This window comes from Odocoileus virginianus, chromosome 29 (genome assembly GCF_023699985.2).
Source record: "Odocoileus virginianus isolate 20LAN1187 ecotype Illinois chromosome 29, Ovbor_1.2, whole genome shotgun sequence".
Lineage (NCBI taxonomy): Eukaryota > Metazoa > Chordata > Mammalia > Artiodactyla > Cervidae > Odocoileus > Odocoileus virginianus.
In genome coordinates this window covers 11,931,030-11,947,998 of record NC_069702.1, presented here as the reverse complement: position 1 = coordinate 11,947,998, position 16,969 = coordinate 11,931,030, and the positions used below count along the sequence as shown (strand labels likewise).

General features: G+C 43.8%; 1 protein-coding gene across 1 annotated transcript; it reads left to right on the top strand.

The window, feature by feature from the left end:
* The first annotated feature begins 338 nt into the window (after window positions 1–338).
* TMEM128 (transmembrane protein 128) lies at window positions 339–11,097 on the top strand. Its single transcript, XM_070458118.1, has 5 exons — window positions 339–472; window positions 1,989–2,130; window positions 6,238–6,396; window positions 8,707–8,815; window positions 10,484–11,097. Exons 1-4 carry the CDS (start codon window positions 376–378, stop codon window positions 8,804–8,806), a joined length of 498 nt encoding a protein of 165 aa, XP_070314219.1. The 5' UTR covers window positions 339–375; the 3' UTR covers window positions 8,807–8,815; window positions 10,484–11,097.
* The last annotated feature ends 5,872 nt before the right edge of the window (window positions 11,098–16,969 follow it).

Below are 16,969 nucleotides of genomic sequence, written 5' to 3'. Positions count from 1 at the left end.
TTCCGGATGCAGAGAGCGGGAAGCAGCTAAGTACCAAGGCAGGGACCTACAGCCCCGCCCGCGCGCATCCGCCGGCACCGGTTAAGTTTGATCCTTCTGGCTTTCCGTAGCGCGGAATAAACAAACCTTTCCTTTGGGAAAGGTCAAGATTTCGAAATTCAAATCCTGTTTGCAATTTTGAGCACGGAGACAGCGAAGCCAACGTTACCCTACGTTCTTACCAACTAAAACCTCGAAGACAACATAGTCTCTACTTTTCATAGAAACATAGTCTCTACTTTTCATAGACGGGAACCCTCCTTCCGCCAGGATGTCGCTACAGGAAGTTCCGGTGAGGTTAACGTCACTTCCGTCTCGTTTTTGGGTGGTACCAAGATGGATGCTCTACGGGCTCGGGAGCAGCTCCGGCGGCGGTACCTGTTCCCGCTGGACGCGGAGGTCTCACTGGAACGCGAGGGCTATCCCAGTCCGGGTGAGGCGCTTCCCCCGGGCACGCTTCGAGCCGCCTCGAAGTTCCCGCAGGCGAGGGGCCCGGAAACGGCCGGCCCCGCCGACCTACCGCAGGCTCACCCATTCCCGAGGGACTGGGATTTGTTTTTATCAAGGCTTACGAAGTAGTTCTGCAAGTTAGGTATTTTAGGTATCGTAAAAGGGCGTTAGAGATCAGGTAACCTTCCGCATCTTCATCTCAGCTGCGCTTCAGGATTCCCCGGAGAGCTGGTTTAAGACGTATTTGGCAGTATCCATTAAAAAAAAAAAATCCACTCTTTGTGTCTCCAAGAAAAGAAGCATATTTGTAGCAGTACACGAGGACGTATGTGCGTGTGCAAAGTGTTTAATGTCAGCAGTGCTATTGCTAGTAATAGAGAACTACTGGAAGCATCTAATTGTTCGTCAGCAGGGAGCTGGTTAAATACGGATGTACGTCACACAGCAGGCCGACTTTATGTACCAGTGTGGGTAATTTTCAAAGGGAGGCGGAGAACAAAGTATGATATACCACCATTTGGATTCAACCAGATAAGATGCAGTGTATGCTCACCTGTAGATGCATAGAGTATGCAGGAACTCAGTAGACGTTGATACTGATAGCGGCTTTGGGCTGGGGAACTGGGGTTAAGGATCGAAAGAGATTTCATCTTAGAAGTTTTTGTCCTGTATGATGTTAAAACGTTGTGTATGTATAACCTTTAAAAAAATAAACACAGAAGACTTCGTGATCAGGCTTTCTTGTTTATAAATTTTGAGGGTGTCTCCAAGAATTTGTATTATGAGTAAGGTGCCCGGGAATTCTGATGGTCAACTAAAGTCAGGAACCTCGGATGCATACCAGTGGTTCTCATGCACTGAGAGAGACAGTGTGTCAGTCACCTGGGGAACTTGTTAGACCCCATTTGACCGAAAGCCAGCCAGTTGTTCTTTCAGATCATTCCCAGATGGAAGAAATTTGACTTGTCCATCACTAGTCTAGACAGCATGGTGTTGTAAGTGTACCTCCAGTGTTACCTTTCCACTTTTGAGCTGCCTGAAAACGTTGTGTTTGTTTAAAACAAGAAAAATATGTAGTGTTTGTAAGTAGTGGTTTTGGAAAATCACAAGTCCATTTTGTGTTCTAATGTTTGTCACTTGCATTTTTCTGAATTAACAGAAATAATCACTTTGCTAGGAGATATATGAAGCACAACATTAAAATTCCTACACTACCGGATGGCATTATTGTTTCCCCAAAAGACTGTATAAGTAAATTTAGTTTCAAAAATTCATTTGGTGGGAAAAAGTTGACAATACTGAACAAGTTTCATAGCAGCTCCTATTATTTCTAAAAATGTAAACCTATTTTGGTGGTTTTAAAGAAGAAATTGGTCCTCTAATAGAGAATCTGCCTGTTAGAAAGCTCTAGGAAATTATTTTATTTGACTTGAAATAGGTGTAATTTTTCCTGTGAAGCCAATGGTTACTTGATCAGTTGAAATCTCTCTTATTTTCAGAAACCTCTACAGCTGTTGAGAAAAAGGAGAAACCTCTTCCAAGACTTAATATCCATTCTGGGTTCTGGATTTTGGCATCCATTGTTGTTACCTATTATGTTGACTTCTTTCAAACTGTTAAAGAAAACTTTCACACCAGTAGGTAAGAAAACTTGATGACTCTTATTTTTTCACATTATGTTTTGTTCGACTCTTAGCAAGCACCTGCTTTCTGCTAGCCAGGGTGCCAGAGGTGCTGGTGATACAAAGTTGAAAAAGAGTGCACGTTCTGAGCATGTGCAACAGAGTGGACATTATTTCAGTGGGCCTTTTCAGCCTAGATGTTTTGTAGGATGAGGAAGGCAGTGAATTTAAGAAGGACCTAATCGTTTGTAAAATATGGAGAGAGAATAACTAAAGGTCTTTAGGAGATCAGATCCACAAGCCCTGGGAGGAAGGAATGAGAACTATGGTGGATGAGAATCAGGTCTCAGAGCTCGTTTTTAGAGAGTAGTTCGTGGCCAATGAGGTGCACATACAGGCTGTGATTGAACTAGAGTGAACCAGAGTTCACTGCTGTGAGAAGTCAGGAGCTTTGAAGTGGGATGTCAGATAGTGCATCATTCATGTGGATTGAGATCTCTTTCAGGAGCTGACGGTGGGGATGGTGGGGGGGTTGTTGATCACCCTCCCGAGTCCTCACTGAACGTTAGAGAGTGTTCTGGAGGCCCCTAGATAACAGAAAAAGCGGGGGAGGTGTTGGTGAGCGTTAGAGCTGGCACTGGGAGGGGTGGTTCTCTTAGAGAGCAAGTGTCATTTGTCTGGACATGTCAGTCAGATTTCCCTGGTGGCTCAGATGGTAAAGAGTCTGCCTGCAATGCGGGAGACGTGGGTTCAGTTCCTGGGTTAGGAAGATCCCCTGGAGGAGGGCATGGCAACCCACTCCAGTATTCTTGTCTGGAGTATTCCATGGACAGAGGAGGCTGGCAGGCTACAGTCTGTGGGGTTCCAAAGAGTCAGACACGGCTAAACGACTAGCACGCACACACATCAGTGAGGCTAGAAAGGTGCAGACAGGACTGCTGATCGGGTGTTTTCACTGGGGACGTGGGCATACAGTTTTTCTCTGCCAAGGCCTTCAGGAGGGTTGGTGACTGCTGGAGGGGTGCCTGAGGAGAGTGAGGGAGCAGGCAGCCAGGGGACAGCAGGGGTGGGGGAGTTGATGTAAACTGGGAGGGAGAGAGCGTGTTCACTTTCCTTATCTCCACAAGGAGGAGCTTTCCCCAAACACTCCCCACCACTGCTTCCCCATCCTTCCCCATCACTGCTCCTTCCCTGGGAGGTGCTGGACCTCCTGACGAGGTCTGGGATGAAGAACCAGACTTGTAACTCAGCACCTTCTTTCTCTTCGGAGCCAGCTGCTTACAGGAAGCATGGATTCTGGGATGCTTGTCTGTGCCATACTTTTTGTTGTTGTTTGTTTTTGTATTTTTGGAGCTCTTTTTAAAAACATTTTTTTTTAAATTTCAGTTTTAATTGTTTTCGCTTTGGCTGCCCTGCGGCTTTTCTGGTGTGGTGCACGGCTTCCTCCAGCCTCAGTGCGTGGGGGCGTCCCTCTGGCTGTGGCACAGGGGCCTCTTGTTGGCGAGCGCAGGCTCTGGAGCACGTGAGCTGAGCAGTCGTGGTGCCCTGGCTCAGTTGCCCTGAGGCTCGTTTGATCTCAGTCCCCGGACCAGGGATCGAACCTGTGTCTCCTGCATTGGAATTGGAAGGTGGATTCTTAACCACTGGACCACCAGGGAAGCCCCCGCACCATCATTCCATGGGGCAACCCTAAGATCAGAAGGCCTCTAGGTTTTCATTGTGTCTTGAAGCCCAGTGGCTAAGTCTTGTCTATCCCTGGATTTCAGTGTGAGGAAGCACTCTGTGACCATTCACCAAAGCCATCTTCTTTCCATAGCTCCATTAGTTAAAAAAAAAAAAAAGCTGACACTTGATCTTCATCAGCCTGGCTTCTTTGTCTCTCTCAGTTGGCTGGGGAAAGAGGGACCATTCACTTCAAACACCACCTGAATCAGCCGCACCTCCGTTCACTGAATATTTAATGAGAACCTGAAGTGTGTCCGATTTTGGTGCCAGTGATGAACAAGACACGTTTCTCACCCTCTACCAGTTCATTTTAGACTGTGATAGATGAACAGGTCACATGGTGTGTACTGTGTTAGCGTATGAGGGTGTGGGACGCCATAGGAGTATCTTGAAGGGGCACCTCATCTTGCCCAACCTCGGGTTGTTGTTGAGTTACTCAGTCATGTCCAACTCTTTGCGACCCCATGGACTGCAGCACACCAGGCCTCTCTGTCCCTCACCGTCTCCCGAAGTTTGTCCTAGTTCATGTCCGTTGCATCTGTGATGCCATCCAGCCATCTCGTCCTCTGACACCCTCTTCTCCTTTTGCCCTAAATCTTTCCCAGCATCAGGGACTTTTCCAGTGAGTCAGCTGTTTGCATGAGATGACCAGAATCCTGGAGTTTCAGCATCAGTCCTTCCAAGGAGTATTTAGGGTTGATTTCCCTTAAGATAAACTGATTTGAGCTCCTTGCTGTCCAAGGGCCTCTCAGGAGTCTTCTCCAGCACCACAGTTCAAAGGCATCCGTTCTTCGATGCTCTACCTTCTTTACCATCCAGCTCTCACAACCATACGCCAGCCTCGGGAGGTGGGCATCTTTGAGGTTTTAGAAGAGATGAGAGGATTTATCCATTTGTGTCCTTCTCTATCCTTCCATAAGAGAATACTAAGTATTAGCAGTGAAGGGAGGTGGGAGGTGAGGAATAGCTCCTTCCACTGTGAGATGTTTGGGGGCGCCTGCAGGAGTAAGAGGCATGCCCAGGTGTGTGGCAGAGCCTGACTCAGCCGCCAGACCAGGGCAGTGGGGCACAAAAAGGAAGTGGAAGTCATAGGTCTGTCCTCGAAAAAGTGTCATCTTAGAGGAAAAGAGACAGAAACGCCCACCCAGAGGCTGAGAATTTTGAACAGCGTTGTGTCCTTGCCGAGGCCTCAGTTCGTGGGGAGTTGGAACAGCCACGGTGTGAGAGCGCTGCCCAGGGGCGGTCCGCGCAGGCTGCCTCTGTTTCCTCGAAAAGGGTTCTTTCCTCTGATTTCCTCTGATTCCCGTGACCGGCCAGGGCTGATGAGGCTTCCTCACATACTCTGAGCCAGGTCTTGTGATGGAGTTGGAAGGAGAAGAAAGCCATCGCCCCTTGGGGGAGTACTGGGAGATAGTCTCCGAACGGGAGCGTTTCATTTAGAAATCTTTTGACAGGCAGTTTAACTCCTTCCAAACTGATTTTCATTATTTCAAGAAACCATGCCTAGTTTGGATAAGTTGATGGTATCTGTTTAAATCTTTATTAATCTCACACTCAAAGCTTCAGAAACAACCAGAAAGCTGCTATTTTTCCTGTATTTTTAAAGAAAATGCAGTACTATAACGAGGTTGGTTAGTTTATGAAAGAGAGAGAGAGGGTGTATGTTTAAAGTCTTCCTTTTTCATCCTTTTTTGTGTCTCACTCTCATCTTTATCACCCATTTCCTGCTAGATCTAGACTTTCTGAAAGCTGGGATTGAGTAACTGGGTCCCTCTGTGCCCCTTCCCCAGTTGACACTCTTCTTAGAAATAGGTATTTTTGTCTATTAATGAAAACTTTAAGATCCGTGATTTGCTAAGTGCTGTCATTCAGCACTTTTAAAAACAAATCATTGCAATTTTGTGTCCATATTTGCTAAACAGTCACAGAACTTCTAGGCCAGCTTCTGGGAACTGAAGAGCCTTTGTAAGTAGTTTATATTGTCTACACCCAAGTAATGCGCACACAGTTGGGAGCAAAATTGCAGAACACGGGTTTGAAAGTTCTGATCCAAAGAATCATAGAGACACTTCCTTGCTCGAGTAGCAGGGCTGAGTCACAGCTGGCTGGGTGACAGCAGACACAGGTACAGCCAAGAAAACAGGGCAGACCCCCCAAAACCAAGCTGTCCGCCCTGTGTGTGGTTCAGGGCTCACCATTCAGCCCGCCTGTATTCAGAGATAAGCTTGTCAAACCTTTGTCAGGTACGTACACTGTTACCAATGGGCTTGCTGCCATTGGTATGGTTAGCCAGCAGCTGTCCTGTGTCACGCTTGGGATGTGTCAGAAAAGACTGTCTGCCCTTGGGCCTCAGAGATGACGTGTGAGAGGATAACGGAAGGGTGTTATCTTATCTCTGCAGTTGGTTTCTCTTCGGCAGTGCCTTCTTGCTCGTTAGCGTGTCGATTGCGTTTTACTGCATCGTCTATCTGGAGTGGTATCATGGAATTGAAGATTATGATATCAAGTATCCAGCGTTGATACCTATTACAACCGCTACTTTTATCATAGCAGGAATTTGGTGAGTTACCTGTGGAATGACTAATAGGAATAAAGATTGTTTGATCGGGTAGTGATATACATGGTACAGAATTCACAGGGGAAAGAAAAGGAATAATGAGAAAGTCTCTGCCTCTTTTCAGTACTGTCTTTCTTTACTTATATACTAATTTAAAATAAAAATGGTAACATACTGTATATATTTTGCATTTTGCTTTTTAAACAAGTTTAATTGTGAAGTTTAATACAGAAAAGTGGAAGAATCTCCATTGTACAGCTGAGAGAACTATCATGCAGTGAGCCTTTGTGTAAACCCTAACGAGGGCAGGAGGAGAACGGTGCCAGCCCTCTGTGACCCCTCCCCGGCCCCCCTGCCCCGCTCATCCCCTCTTCCTTCCTGCCCACGGGAAGACACTGTCCCCACCTTCCTGGTAGTTCCTTTCTTTTGCGTCGCTTAAACACTTATTTTTTTTGTTGTGTCTATTTTTTTGAACTCTTATATATAGAGATGGGTTGCTGTAGTATGTGTTCTTTACGTTTGGCTGTTTACATGCAACGCGACGGATGATTCCTCCGTATTGTTGTGCGTAACAGTTGCTTATTTTCATTGCTCTTCAACATTCCATCCTTTAACTGAATTCCAGTTTATCCCCTCTGCTCCTGATAGAATTTGGATTGTTTCCAGTTTGAGCTTACCACGTGTGATGCTGTTAAGTAAGACGTTGGAGACATAAACAAGACATTCTTGTGTGCGTACCTCTGCATAACTGTTGCGTGTCTGTGTACACTCATACATATGCATATATAGGTCTCTCTAGAAGGAAAATCGTTGGCCTATTGGATATGCATGCCTCCAACCTCAGTAAATAGTGCCAAATTGTTTTCCAAAGTGATCTTTTTTTTACACTGAGTTTGTATTTCTTCCATATTGGTGTGTGTAGATCTGCCTCATTATTTTTAATGGTTACATGGTTATTACTGCATGGATATATCATGATTTATTTAACCAGCTTGATTTCTTTAAAAAATTCTTTTGCCGTTATAAAAAAATGCCACAGTTAATATCCCTTTTCATAAACTAATAGGTTGTCAATGAAAAAAATGTTTCTTTTTTTATGTTTATAAAAGTATTTTATAACTTGCTCACTAAAGAAAAATCTGTGAATTACAGAAAAACACAAAGGAAGTAAATCCCATGGTTCCTGCCAGCCAGTGAGGAAACTATATTGAACACGGTGTTTGGCCTTTTAGGGTTTTTTCCCTCCACTTATATTAATGGAATTTTAGTTTGGGGAGAACCACACACCATTGCACATTTGCTGTTCAGTCGCTAAGTGGAGTCCAACTCTTTGTGACCCCATGGACTGCAGCACTCCAGGCTTCCCTGTCCTTCACTGTCTCCCAGAGTTTGCTCAAACTCATGTCCATTGAGTCTGATGCTGTCTAACCATCTCATCCTCTGCTGCCCCCATCTCCTTTTGCCTTCAGTCTTTTTCAGCTTCAGGGTCTTTTCCAGTATTAAGTGTAAATGTGTTTTTTTCTGTGATTTTTTTTTTCCTGTAGTTGAAGTTTATGGGTTTTTGACATGTTACATTGTGATGTGGTTATTATTAACTCTTCAGGAACAAGTGTAGACAGATGCGTTATTCAACAATTTCTTAGAAGGCTAACATCACTCCCAAGAATGTTATTTATTTTTAGCACAGTAGGATTGTAGCTATTTAAATTTCTACTTGTCAAAGTGTTATATATTAATCAACTCTCTGAAACACTTAATTGACTAATTTTCCTTTATTAGCTTTAGCTCTTAAAAAATGCGGTCCATAAAAATCATTTGCACTTTAGAAAGTGTTTTATTCTTGCCTTGGTGACAAGAATAGTGTTCTTCTCAATGGAAAATTTAATAGCAGCTTATAAATGATGTTTTTCATTCTGTTTTCTAATGGGAAAATACTTTAACCATCTTTTTTTTTACTGTGATATTTTGGTGGTGTGTGAGATCGTAAAAGCAGGCTGTGGTCATTTTATTTTATGTTCCTTCACAGACACTTAACTTTAAGAGACTGATGTCTCTGTTGAGCCAGCTCAGTGCTCGTTAGCGGAGCTTTAGTGATTCTAGTTCTGAGTACTTTGTGAAGAGGTTGTGATATTTCCAATATTGGCTAAATCACATGTCTGAGAAACTGTATACATATAAGTAAAGTTCCTGGCTGAATGAACTTTACCAACCTGGGTAAAAAGTGAATCTTCTAAATCTAGATTCTACAGTACAGTATATTTGTAGAGAGTACAGCTACAGTTGTCAATGGTGTGGGTTTTTTGTCCTTTTCAGCTTCAATGTTGCTTTATGGCACGTGTGGTCCTTTTTTACTCCACTGCTGCTGTTTACCCAGTTTATGGGGGTTGTAATGTTGACCTCACTCCTTGGATGACTTCTAAAGGTAAGATTTCTGAAATTGTAATTCTAATAAGGAAGTAGTCTCTCATGACAGTGTTCAGTGAAAGTGAAAGTTGCTCAGTCATGTCCGACTCTTCTCGACCCCGTGGACTATACACTCTGTGGAATTCTTCAGGCCAGAATACTGAATTGGGTAGCCTTTCCCTTCTCTAGGGGACCTTCCCACCCCAGGGATCGAACCCAGGTCTCCTGCATTGCAGATGGATTCTTTACCAGATGAGCCACAAGTGGACATAGCAATAACAGACATAGCAAGAACAGACTAGTAAATTATTTCAGCCTTGTTTACACCAAGCTGTTCATCCATGGAACTCTGCAGTGAAAGGGACTGTGATCCCTTCCCTTTTGTATTATTTAGTTCTAAGGGGCTGCTTCTTAGAGAAGTCACCCTGCCCGTCGAAGATCTCATGAAGAGGGTATCTTCCACTATAGATAAGTTCACACAGTAGTCCATTTTCTGTTGCAGTTGACTTCCATCAGCTTCTGTACAGATGACTTTTGGCTAGATCGTTCTTGCGTGCATCTTCAGTGGCTTAGTCGTGTCTGACTCTTTGTGACCCTGTGGACTATAACCCACCACGCTCCTTCATCCATGGAATTTTCCAGGCAAGAATCCTGGGTGGGTTGCCATTTCCTACTCTAGGGGATCTTCTTGACCCAAGGATCAAACTTGCATCTCCTGCATTGGCAGGTGGATTCTTTACCACTGTGCCATCTGAGAAGTCTGGATCATTCTTAGTTAATGGAAATACAGGATTAATGGGAGGTTTTACCCATTGGAGGAAAAAAGGCTGTTTTCTAATTGTCATGACTTCCCTGTAGAAGTGTGATGGATGGCACATCAGCCTTTTCCTTCCAAGTTACAGAATTTCTGCTTCCCCACAGACCACTGCATCCCTGGGCCTGCCACCTCACAGTGGGGTCTATTTGCTGATTGTCAGATAACTCATTTACTAAATAAAAATGTCCTGAGAGCACTCAGGCTTCATGCTTAGGGGCTTGGTAAAAAAGGCAGACCTCTCTTCATGTTGCTGATGTCAGAACCTGGAGGAAATCTACTCCATGTGTCAGTTTACAAGTATGAAAACGGGGCCCAGAGAAGTAAAAGGTAATACGCTCAGTTATTGGGGTGCAAGTGAAGACTGACATTTCAGCTCACAGACAGCTTGTTCTCCCTTTGAAGTTTTAAAGGAAAGTCCCTATAACCAGGTTAAGAAGGAAGGGGTGTCCTCTCACTGGTTGTCCGTCTGAAAATAGCTGCTCGCACACACGTGCCGCTGAATGGCTGAGAGACCATTCGGACTCTCACAGTCCGTCTTCTGTCCCTGGTGACCGGTCGCCACAGAAACCTTCCCTCATCTGAGCCTCTTTGCTTTGACTCTTTGGCTGTTCAGTATTGACTTTTTCGGGAATTATAAATATAGTTTAGAAAAAACACTAGATTGTTAATCTAGTAACAGAAGACTGTACCTTCTTATTTACCGAAAAAGTATGCAAAAACTGCTAATACTATGCTTTTGATTTACTGCTGACATCAAATTATACTTGGTAACAGAGCCACAGAGTGTTGTAGATGGGGAGATTGAATTGTGCTTTGAAATACTAAATCCAACAGTCTAAGATAGATTGTCTCACTTGGATTTTCTTTCAGGTGGAAGGTCGTGTCAGTGATTAACATCCTGCTAGCTGAAAGCACTGCAGACACAATGGTAAATCTACGGTGTGTTTTTGCATCTACAAAGTGAATGGTTTCCTTGGAAGAATTTTAACTTTATAACTCTATAGCTGAAATCAGAATAAATTATACTTCATTTGCATATTTCTAAATTCAAGTGATTAGCAAATTTTTCAGACTCTAGAAGTATTCTATTCAAGACAGGAATAACTTAATTTGCAATGTTAATCTGTTTGGATCATTGGAGAAACTGTTGGTATAAAAATTTAAACAAATTTTCATTAGAGATGTATAATGTACTCCAGTATTATAGAGCATTTAAGGGGTAACAATTCATTGTATGAAGTGACTAGCTGTGTATTTAAAGGTGTGATAGTGTCATGTGCCTTTAACCCAACTTCAGCAATTCCTATAAAATTTCATTTTGATAATAGTTTTGTTAGGGGGAGGACCAATTGAAAGGATTTGTGTTTTCCCAACTTGGGGTTTTATCACTGTGTAAATTATTGGGTTTTTAGTGTTTGTTTAACATAGGAACTTTTAATCATTTTAAGTACCTTAATATTTAAATAAAATATTTTTATAGCTTTCTTGTGGGTTTTGTTACTATAAACTTTGGAGTAGTTTCTGTTTTCAGCTATTAGCACTTGGAGTAGACTGTGGAAATAAGGCTTCTTTTCAGAGAAGGCTACTTGGCCTTTCCAAGACCAGTGAAAGATAGGATCCACACTTTCCAATGCAAGTATGTTTACATTAAACCTGAAATGTCATAAGCATTGTGACATCTTAAGTATCCTGCATTGGTTTCTGCCTCCCTGTCCCAACCCTGGGGGTTTTGAGGGATGGTGCCTTTTCTTCCATTGTCATTGGCTCTGATCACCATCCCCCCTTCCACCTGCCTCCTTCATTCCTAAGGGCCTGTGTGGATACATTGGGCCTACCCACCTTGGTTACCCAGGATCATTTCCCTGTTTTAAAATCCTTACTTCATTTCAGTGTTCCTTTTGCCATGTAACACAACATTTTCATAGGTTCCAGGGACGAGGGTGTGGACATCTTTGGGGCCATGACTCTGCCTATCATGGTGTTCCCAAAGACAGGAAATGGAAGCTACTGTTTAAAGCGTAGAATCAGAAGCTGAGCGTGTCACTTCCATCTGTTGCTATTGGTCAAGCTCTCACAGATCCCAGACTCAAGGGGAAGGGATGTGGCTTCCACACAGCCTAAAGGAGTGCCAAAGAATTTGAAGGTCGTGGTTTAAAATGGCCACAGTCTAGCATACACTATGGAGAGCAGTATGGAGTTTCCTTAAAAAAAACTAGAGTTGCCGTGTGATCCAGCCATCCCACTCCTTGACATATATCCAGAGAAAACTAAAATTCTAAAACATACATGCACTCCAGTGTTTACAGGACTGTTCACAAAAGCCAGGTCATGGAAGCAACATAAATGTCCATCAACAAATGAATGGATAAAAAGGATGTGACACATATGTACAATGGAATACTACTCAGCCATAAAAAAGAATGAAGTAATGTCATTTGCCAAAACATGGATGAACCCTAGAGATTATCATACTACAGTCAGACAGACAGAGACAAATGTATGATATCATGTGTGGAATTTAAAGTGTGATACAAATTAACTTACTTCATGATTCCTAGACATAGAAAACTTATGATGACCAAACGGGGAAAGAGGGTTGGAGAGGGATAAATGAGGATCTTGGGGTTAACAGATACTACTACATATGAAATAGATAACAAGGTCCTACCGAATATATGCATATTCTTTTATATATATACATATACCAGAAACTAACACAACATTGTAAATCAACTATACTTCAATTTTATAAAAGGGAAATTGCTGCAGTGTAATCTCTGTTCACAAATTATCTAGTTTCCTTCCACTTGCAAGAGTTACTTGGTTTCCTTGTTTTCCAGGGATCCCGCTTACAGCATCAGGTTTAGGCTTTAGCTCCCCGATCTCATTGTCTAAATAAAAGGGTGTGTCATCAGGGCAGGGTCCTCTTGATGTGCACACCTTTAAAGGTAAAAGTTAAAGTGTTAGATGCTCAGTAGTGTCTGACTGTATGTGACCCATGGACTGTAGCCTGCCAGGCTCCTCTGTCCATGGGATTCTCTAGACCAGAATCCTGGAGTGGGTTGTCGTTCCCTTCTCCAGGGGATCTTCCCAACGCAGGGATCAAAGCAGCGTCTTCTGTGTCTCCTGCATTGACAGGCAGTTTCTTTACCCTTTGAGCCACCAGGGAAGCCCCTTTGAAGATAAGTTACCTGCCAATTATACACCAAACACAAAGGGATGAGGTGGCCATAGGGTCCTCACAATAATGTTCCCATTCAGAAATAGGTTAACAAGTCATATGGCCTCTGGTCCCTGAAAATCCTGAATGCCACCTGGGCAAAAGTCCCCCTCTATTGATTAGGGACCAGGGCTGCCTGTTAGGATGTGCAAAGCTTTAGGCTCTGCCACCTGGGCTCTATTCCACCCTCTATGTCATCTTTTAGTGGAAGCCAGCAGTGCTGTCCACTAGGATAATTCTCAAAGAGTGAGAAATAGAATAGCTTCTTTGTAGCACTTAAAGAAATCTTTACTTTCTGGAGCTGAAGGATAGACACAGCTAAGGGTCAGCACAGAACTGAATTGTGAGGGGGTAGAAGGGCAGAAAAGGCTGAATTCTCAGTCTAGGAAACTATGTTCCACCAAGGTCAGAGCCCTGATAGGGAAGGAGCAGGACTTTGAGAACTGAGATGGGGATCCTGGTGAAATGCACTTGAGAACCTTGCACTCCTAGATTCCTCAGAATCTTCTGGATCAACAGAAGGGCCACCTCTCCTGGGTGACACAGCTGTTCCTTGCTTGAAGACCATGTGGAGGCCCCAGAGGAGGTATGTGTGTGCTTAGTCGCTTAGTCGCGCCCGACTCTTGCGACACCACAGACTGTAGCCTGCCAGGCTTCTCTGTCCATGGGATTCTCTAGGCAAGGAGACTGGTGTGGGTTGCCATTTCCTGCTCTAAGGGATCTTCCTGACCCAGGAATCGAACCTGGGTCTCCTGCATTGCAGGCAGACTCTACCAACTGAGCTACGAGGGAAGCCCAAGGGCCTATGAGGGTTCCAGAGAAGGTAGGAACCTCACAAAGCCATGCTTGCTCTCTTCGGGATTTGTCCCATGTCCCTCCTGGCCACTCAACCATTATCCTGGAGCAAATACTAAATTAGCCTTACTGGGGACGCGCTGGCCCACTGAGTGAGAGAGAGGGATCCACACATGGCAAACTTACTTCAGGACCTGAATAACATAATGCTAAGTGTCAGGAGTGTGTGATCCTGGCAGTGCTGGATTAAAAGCAGATAAGTGAGCTATCGCGGATCCTAAAAGATGCTGTTAAAGTGCTGCACTCAATATGCCAGCAAATTTGGAAAACTCAGCAGTGGCCACAGGACTGGAAAAGGTCAGTTTTCATTCCAATCCCAAAGAAGGGCAATGCCAAAAATGTTTAAACTGCTGCACAGTTGCACTCATTTCACATGCTAGCAAGGTAATGCTTAAAATCCTTCAAGCTAGACTTCAACAGTACATGAACCAAGAACTTCCAGATAAACAAGCTGGATTTAGAAAAGGCAGGGGAACCAGAGATCAAATTGCCAATATCCATTGGATCACAGAAAAAGCAAGAGAATTCCAGAAAAACATCTACTTCTGCTTTATTGACTATGCCAAAGCCTTTGACTGTGTGGATCACAACAAACTATGGAAAATTCTTAAAGAGATGGGACTATCAGGCCATCTTACCTGCCTCCTGAGAAACCTGTATGCAAGTCGAGAAGCAACAGTTAGAACCAGACATGAAACAACGGACTGGTTCCAATTTGGAAAAGGAGTACGTCAAGGTTGTATATTGTCACCCTGCCAATTTAACTTATCTGTAGAGTACATCATGCGAAATGCCAGGCTGAATGAAGCACAGGCTGGAATCAAGATTGCCAGGAGAAATATCAATAACCTCAGATATGCAGATGACACCACTCTAATGGCTAAAACTGAAGAGGAACTAAAATGCCTCTTGAAGATGAAAGAGGAGAGTGAAAAAGCTGGCTTAAAGCTCAACATTCAGAAAACTAAGATCATGGCATTGGATTCCATATTTTTATGGCAAATAGATGGGGAAATAATGGAAACAGTGACAGACTTTATCTTCTTGGGCTCCAAAGTCATTGCAGATAGTGACTATACCCATGAAATTAAAAGATGCTTGCTTTTTGGAAGAAAAGCTATGACAAACCTAGACAGCATATTAAAAAGGAGAGAGATCACTTTGCCAACAAAGGTCTATATAGTCAAAGCTATGGTTTTTCCAGTAGTCATGTTGTTATAGTCACACTTTCTGGGAAACAAACTCACTCAGAAGGACAATGCAGATAGTGGAGTGCAGTTTATTACACCAGCGGGCCCAAGGCAGAGTTTCCTCTTAGCCAAGGACCCCGACCAACATTTGTGAAAATCTTTTATACCCCATGTGTACGTGTCCAAACCCACCACCCCAAATTCCTGAGTCTTACATAAACAAAGGAAGGGTAAATACAGCTACAATAACCTCATCATTCATGTGTTATGTGTTCAAATAGTTAATAATCAATAAGCCTGCGTTCACATCCCAACCAGTTAATAATCGATCAGCCTGTGGTTACATTCCGATAGATATGGAAAAAAGTTATGACCTGTCTGGAGGCAGGGGTGATTAGGGTATGTTTCCTCTTAGGCAATGAGTAACCTGGATATGATCTTCATGATTTTCCCCTGCCCAGAGGTGGGTCTTATCCTTCCATTGTTGTTCCCATAGGCGCTAATCACAGAGCTCAGAGTCCACTGGAGAGGTGGCCGAGTACGATCAGCATGGACAGGCCTGAGATGGAGTCCAGGCCCTATGAATTCCTTCTTCATTCCCCCCTCTTGATGCTCTTAGTTTCCATAACGAGCATCATTCATTGAGATATATTGTACCTTAGCTCTCCGGCCGCCCACATGAGAGAACGCCATCAACCTCTGGGTTACAAAATTCACAAGGCACTGTAGGAAGCACGGCCCACAAAGCAGTATGATTAAGATTACTATAGCAACAGTTACAATGGTTTCCCACCATCTCCCTTTCCCCAGGAGAGGACTGAAGTCCAAAAGGGAATATTTTCATTAGACATGGCTTTCACGATTTTGCATATCCTCCAAGGCAGTAGATACATTTTCGGACAGATCAGGCATGTATACACAACATTTGACTCCAATTATGGTGCAAGTCCACCCTTGGGCTGCTGTGAGTATGTCTAATGCCATCCTATTTTGAATTACTGCCTTCCTCATTTGGATTTGCTCTTCATTTAAGGCTTGGATGGCCTTTATTCTATCTAGGAGGGCCTGTTTTGTGAAATTAGTTAAGGCCTCTACTTTAATCATAATATCTGTTGTCCCTATAGAGGGTACAAATAAGGCAGCAATATACTCATACCATTGAAATACAGATCTTGTCCACTTAGCATGTAAATAAGGTAGATTTACTGGGGCTTGTTGTAGGTTAAGCTTTTGTTACACTGGCATTTATATCAAATGTAACCCTGACCCGAGTCTATTGACTGTAGGTCTTATACCAAGAGAGCAACGAGAGGTTATGGTTGACAAGAGAGAGGAAAGTCTCTTTTTGTCATCCCAGAAAAGAGCAGAGTGGTTTAAAATCTCGTTGGTGGATCGGTGACGCCCACAAAGGAAGCCCATCCATCACAGACAGAGGCATAGTCCCACATACCCAGCAGTTGGAGGTGTTGTGGAAGTCCGCATAGGAATGTGCCCACGAGATGAAAACATTGTCCTGAGTTGAGACAGAAGTTAAATTCAAAATCACGTTGATGAGGCCAAGCAGCAGGAGTGGATTGTGCGGCTTCATCCTGAAGGGGCTCGCCCGGGATCTTCTTTTACTTCTTCTTAAGGATGGTCTTAGTCTCTCGAGGGTCAGCGGGGTCCCTCTGTGCAGTCCACTCAGCGTTTCCTGGGTCTGTGTGGTATGTTCTCTTCACCTTTGTATGACGGATCCAAGGGACAATACCTGCAACTTTAACTGCAGCAGGGGTAGTTAGAATAACATAAGGGCCCTTTCACCAAGGGGCTAGCAAATCATGTTTCCAATCTTTGACCCAAACTTGGTCACCAAGTGTAAACCATGAATCTGTTCCCCAAGGGGGGAACGGCACCCTTTCTTGTACAAACTTAGTTACCCGATTTATTACCTTACCCAGTTCCATCTGCTGGGAAATCCTATCCCCCCTTACCTGAGGCAAATTTGTTGACACCTGTTTTATTATGGGAGGGGGCCTCCCATACACAATTTCATATGGAGAATAGCCTTGGGACTGTTGGGTCATCCTGAGCCTGAGCAGAGCCGTCAGAAGT

What these genes read in the sequence shown, in the direction of transcription:
- TMEM128 (XM_070458118.1), top strand. Translation starts at nt 376, where the DNA reads ATGGATGCTCTACGGGCTCGGGAGCAGCTCCGGCGGCGGTACCTGTTC. An exon ending in GAAAACTTTCACACCAGTAG is followed by an intron (nt 2,131 to 6,237) that starts GTAAGAAAACTT and finishes TTATCTCTGCAG; the next exon opens with TTGGTTTCTCTTCGGCAGTG. An exon ending in TTTATCATAGCAGGAATTTG is followed by an intron (nt 6,397 to 8,706) that starts GTGAGTTACCTG and finishes TGTCCTTTTCAG; the next exon opens with CTTCAATGTTGCTTTATGGC.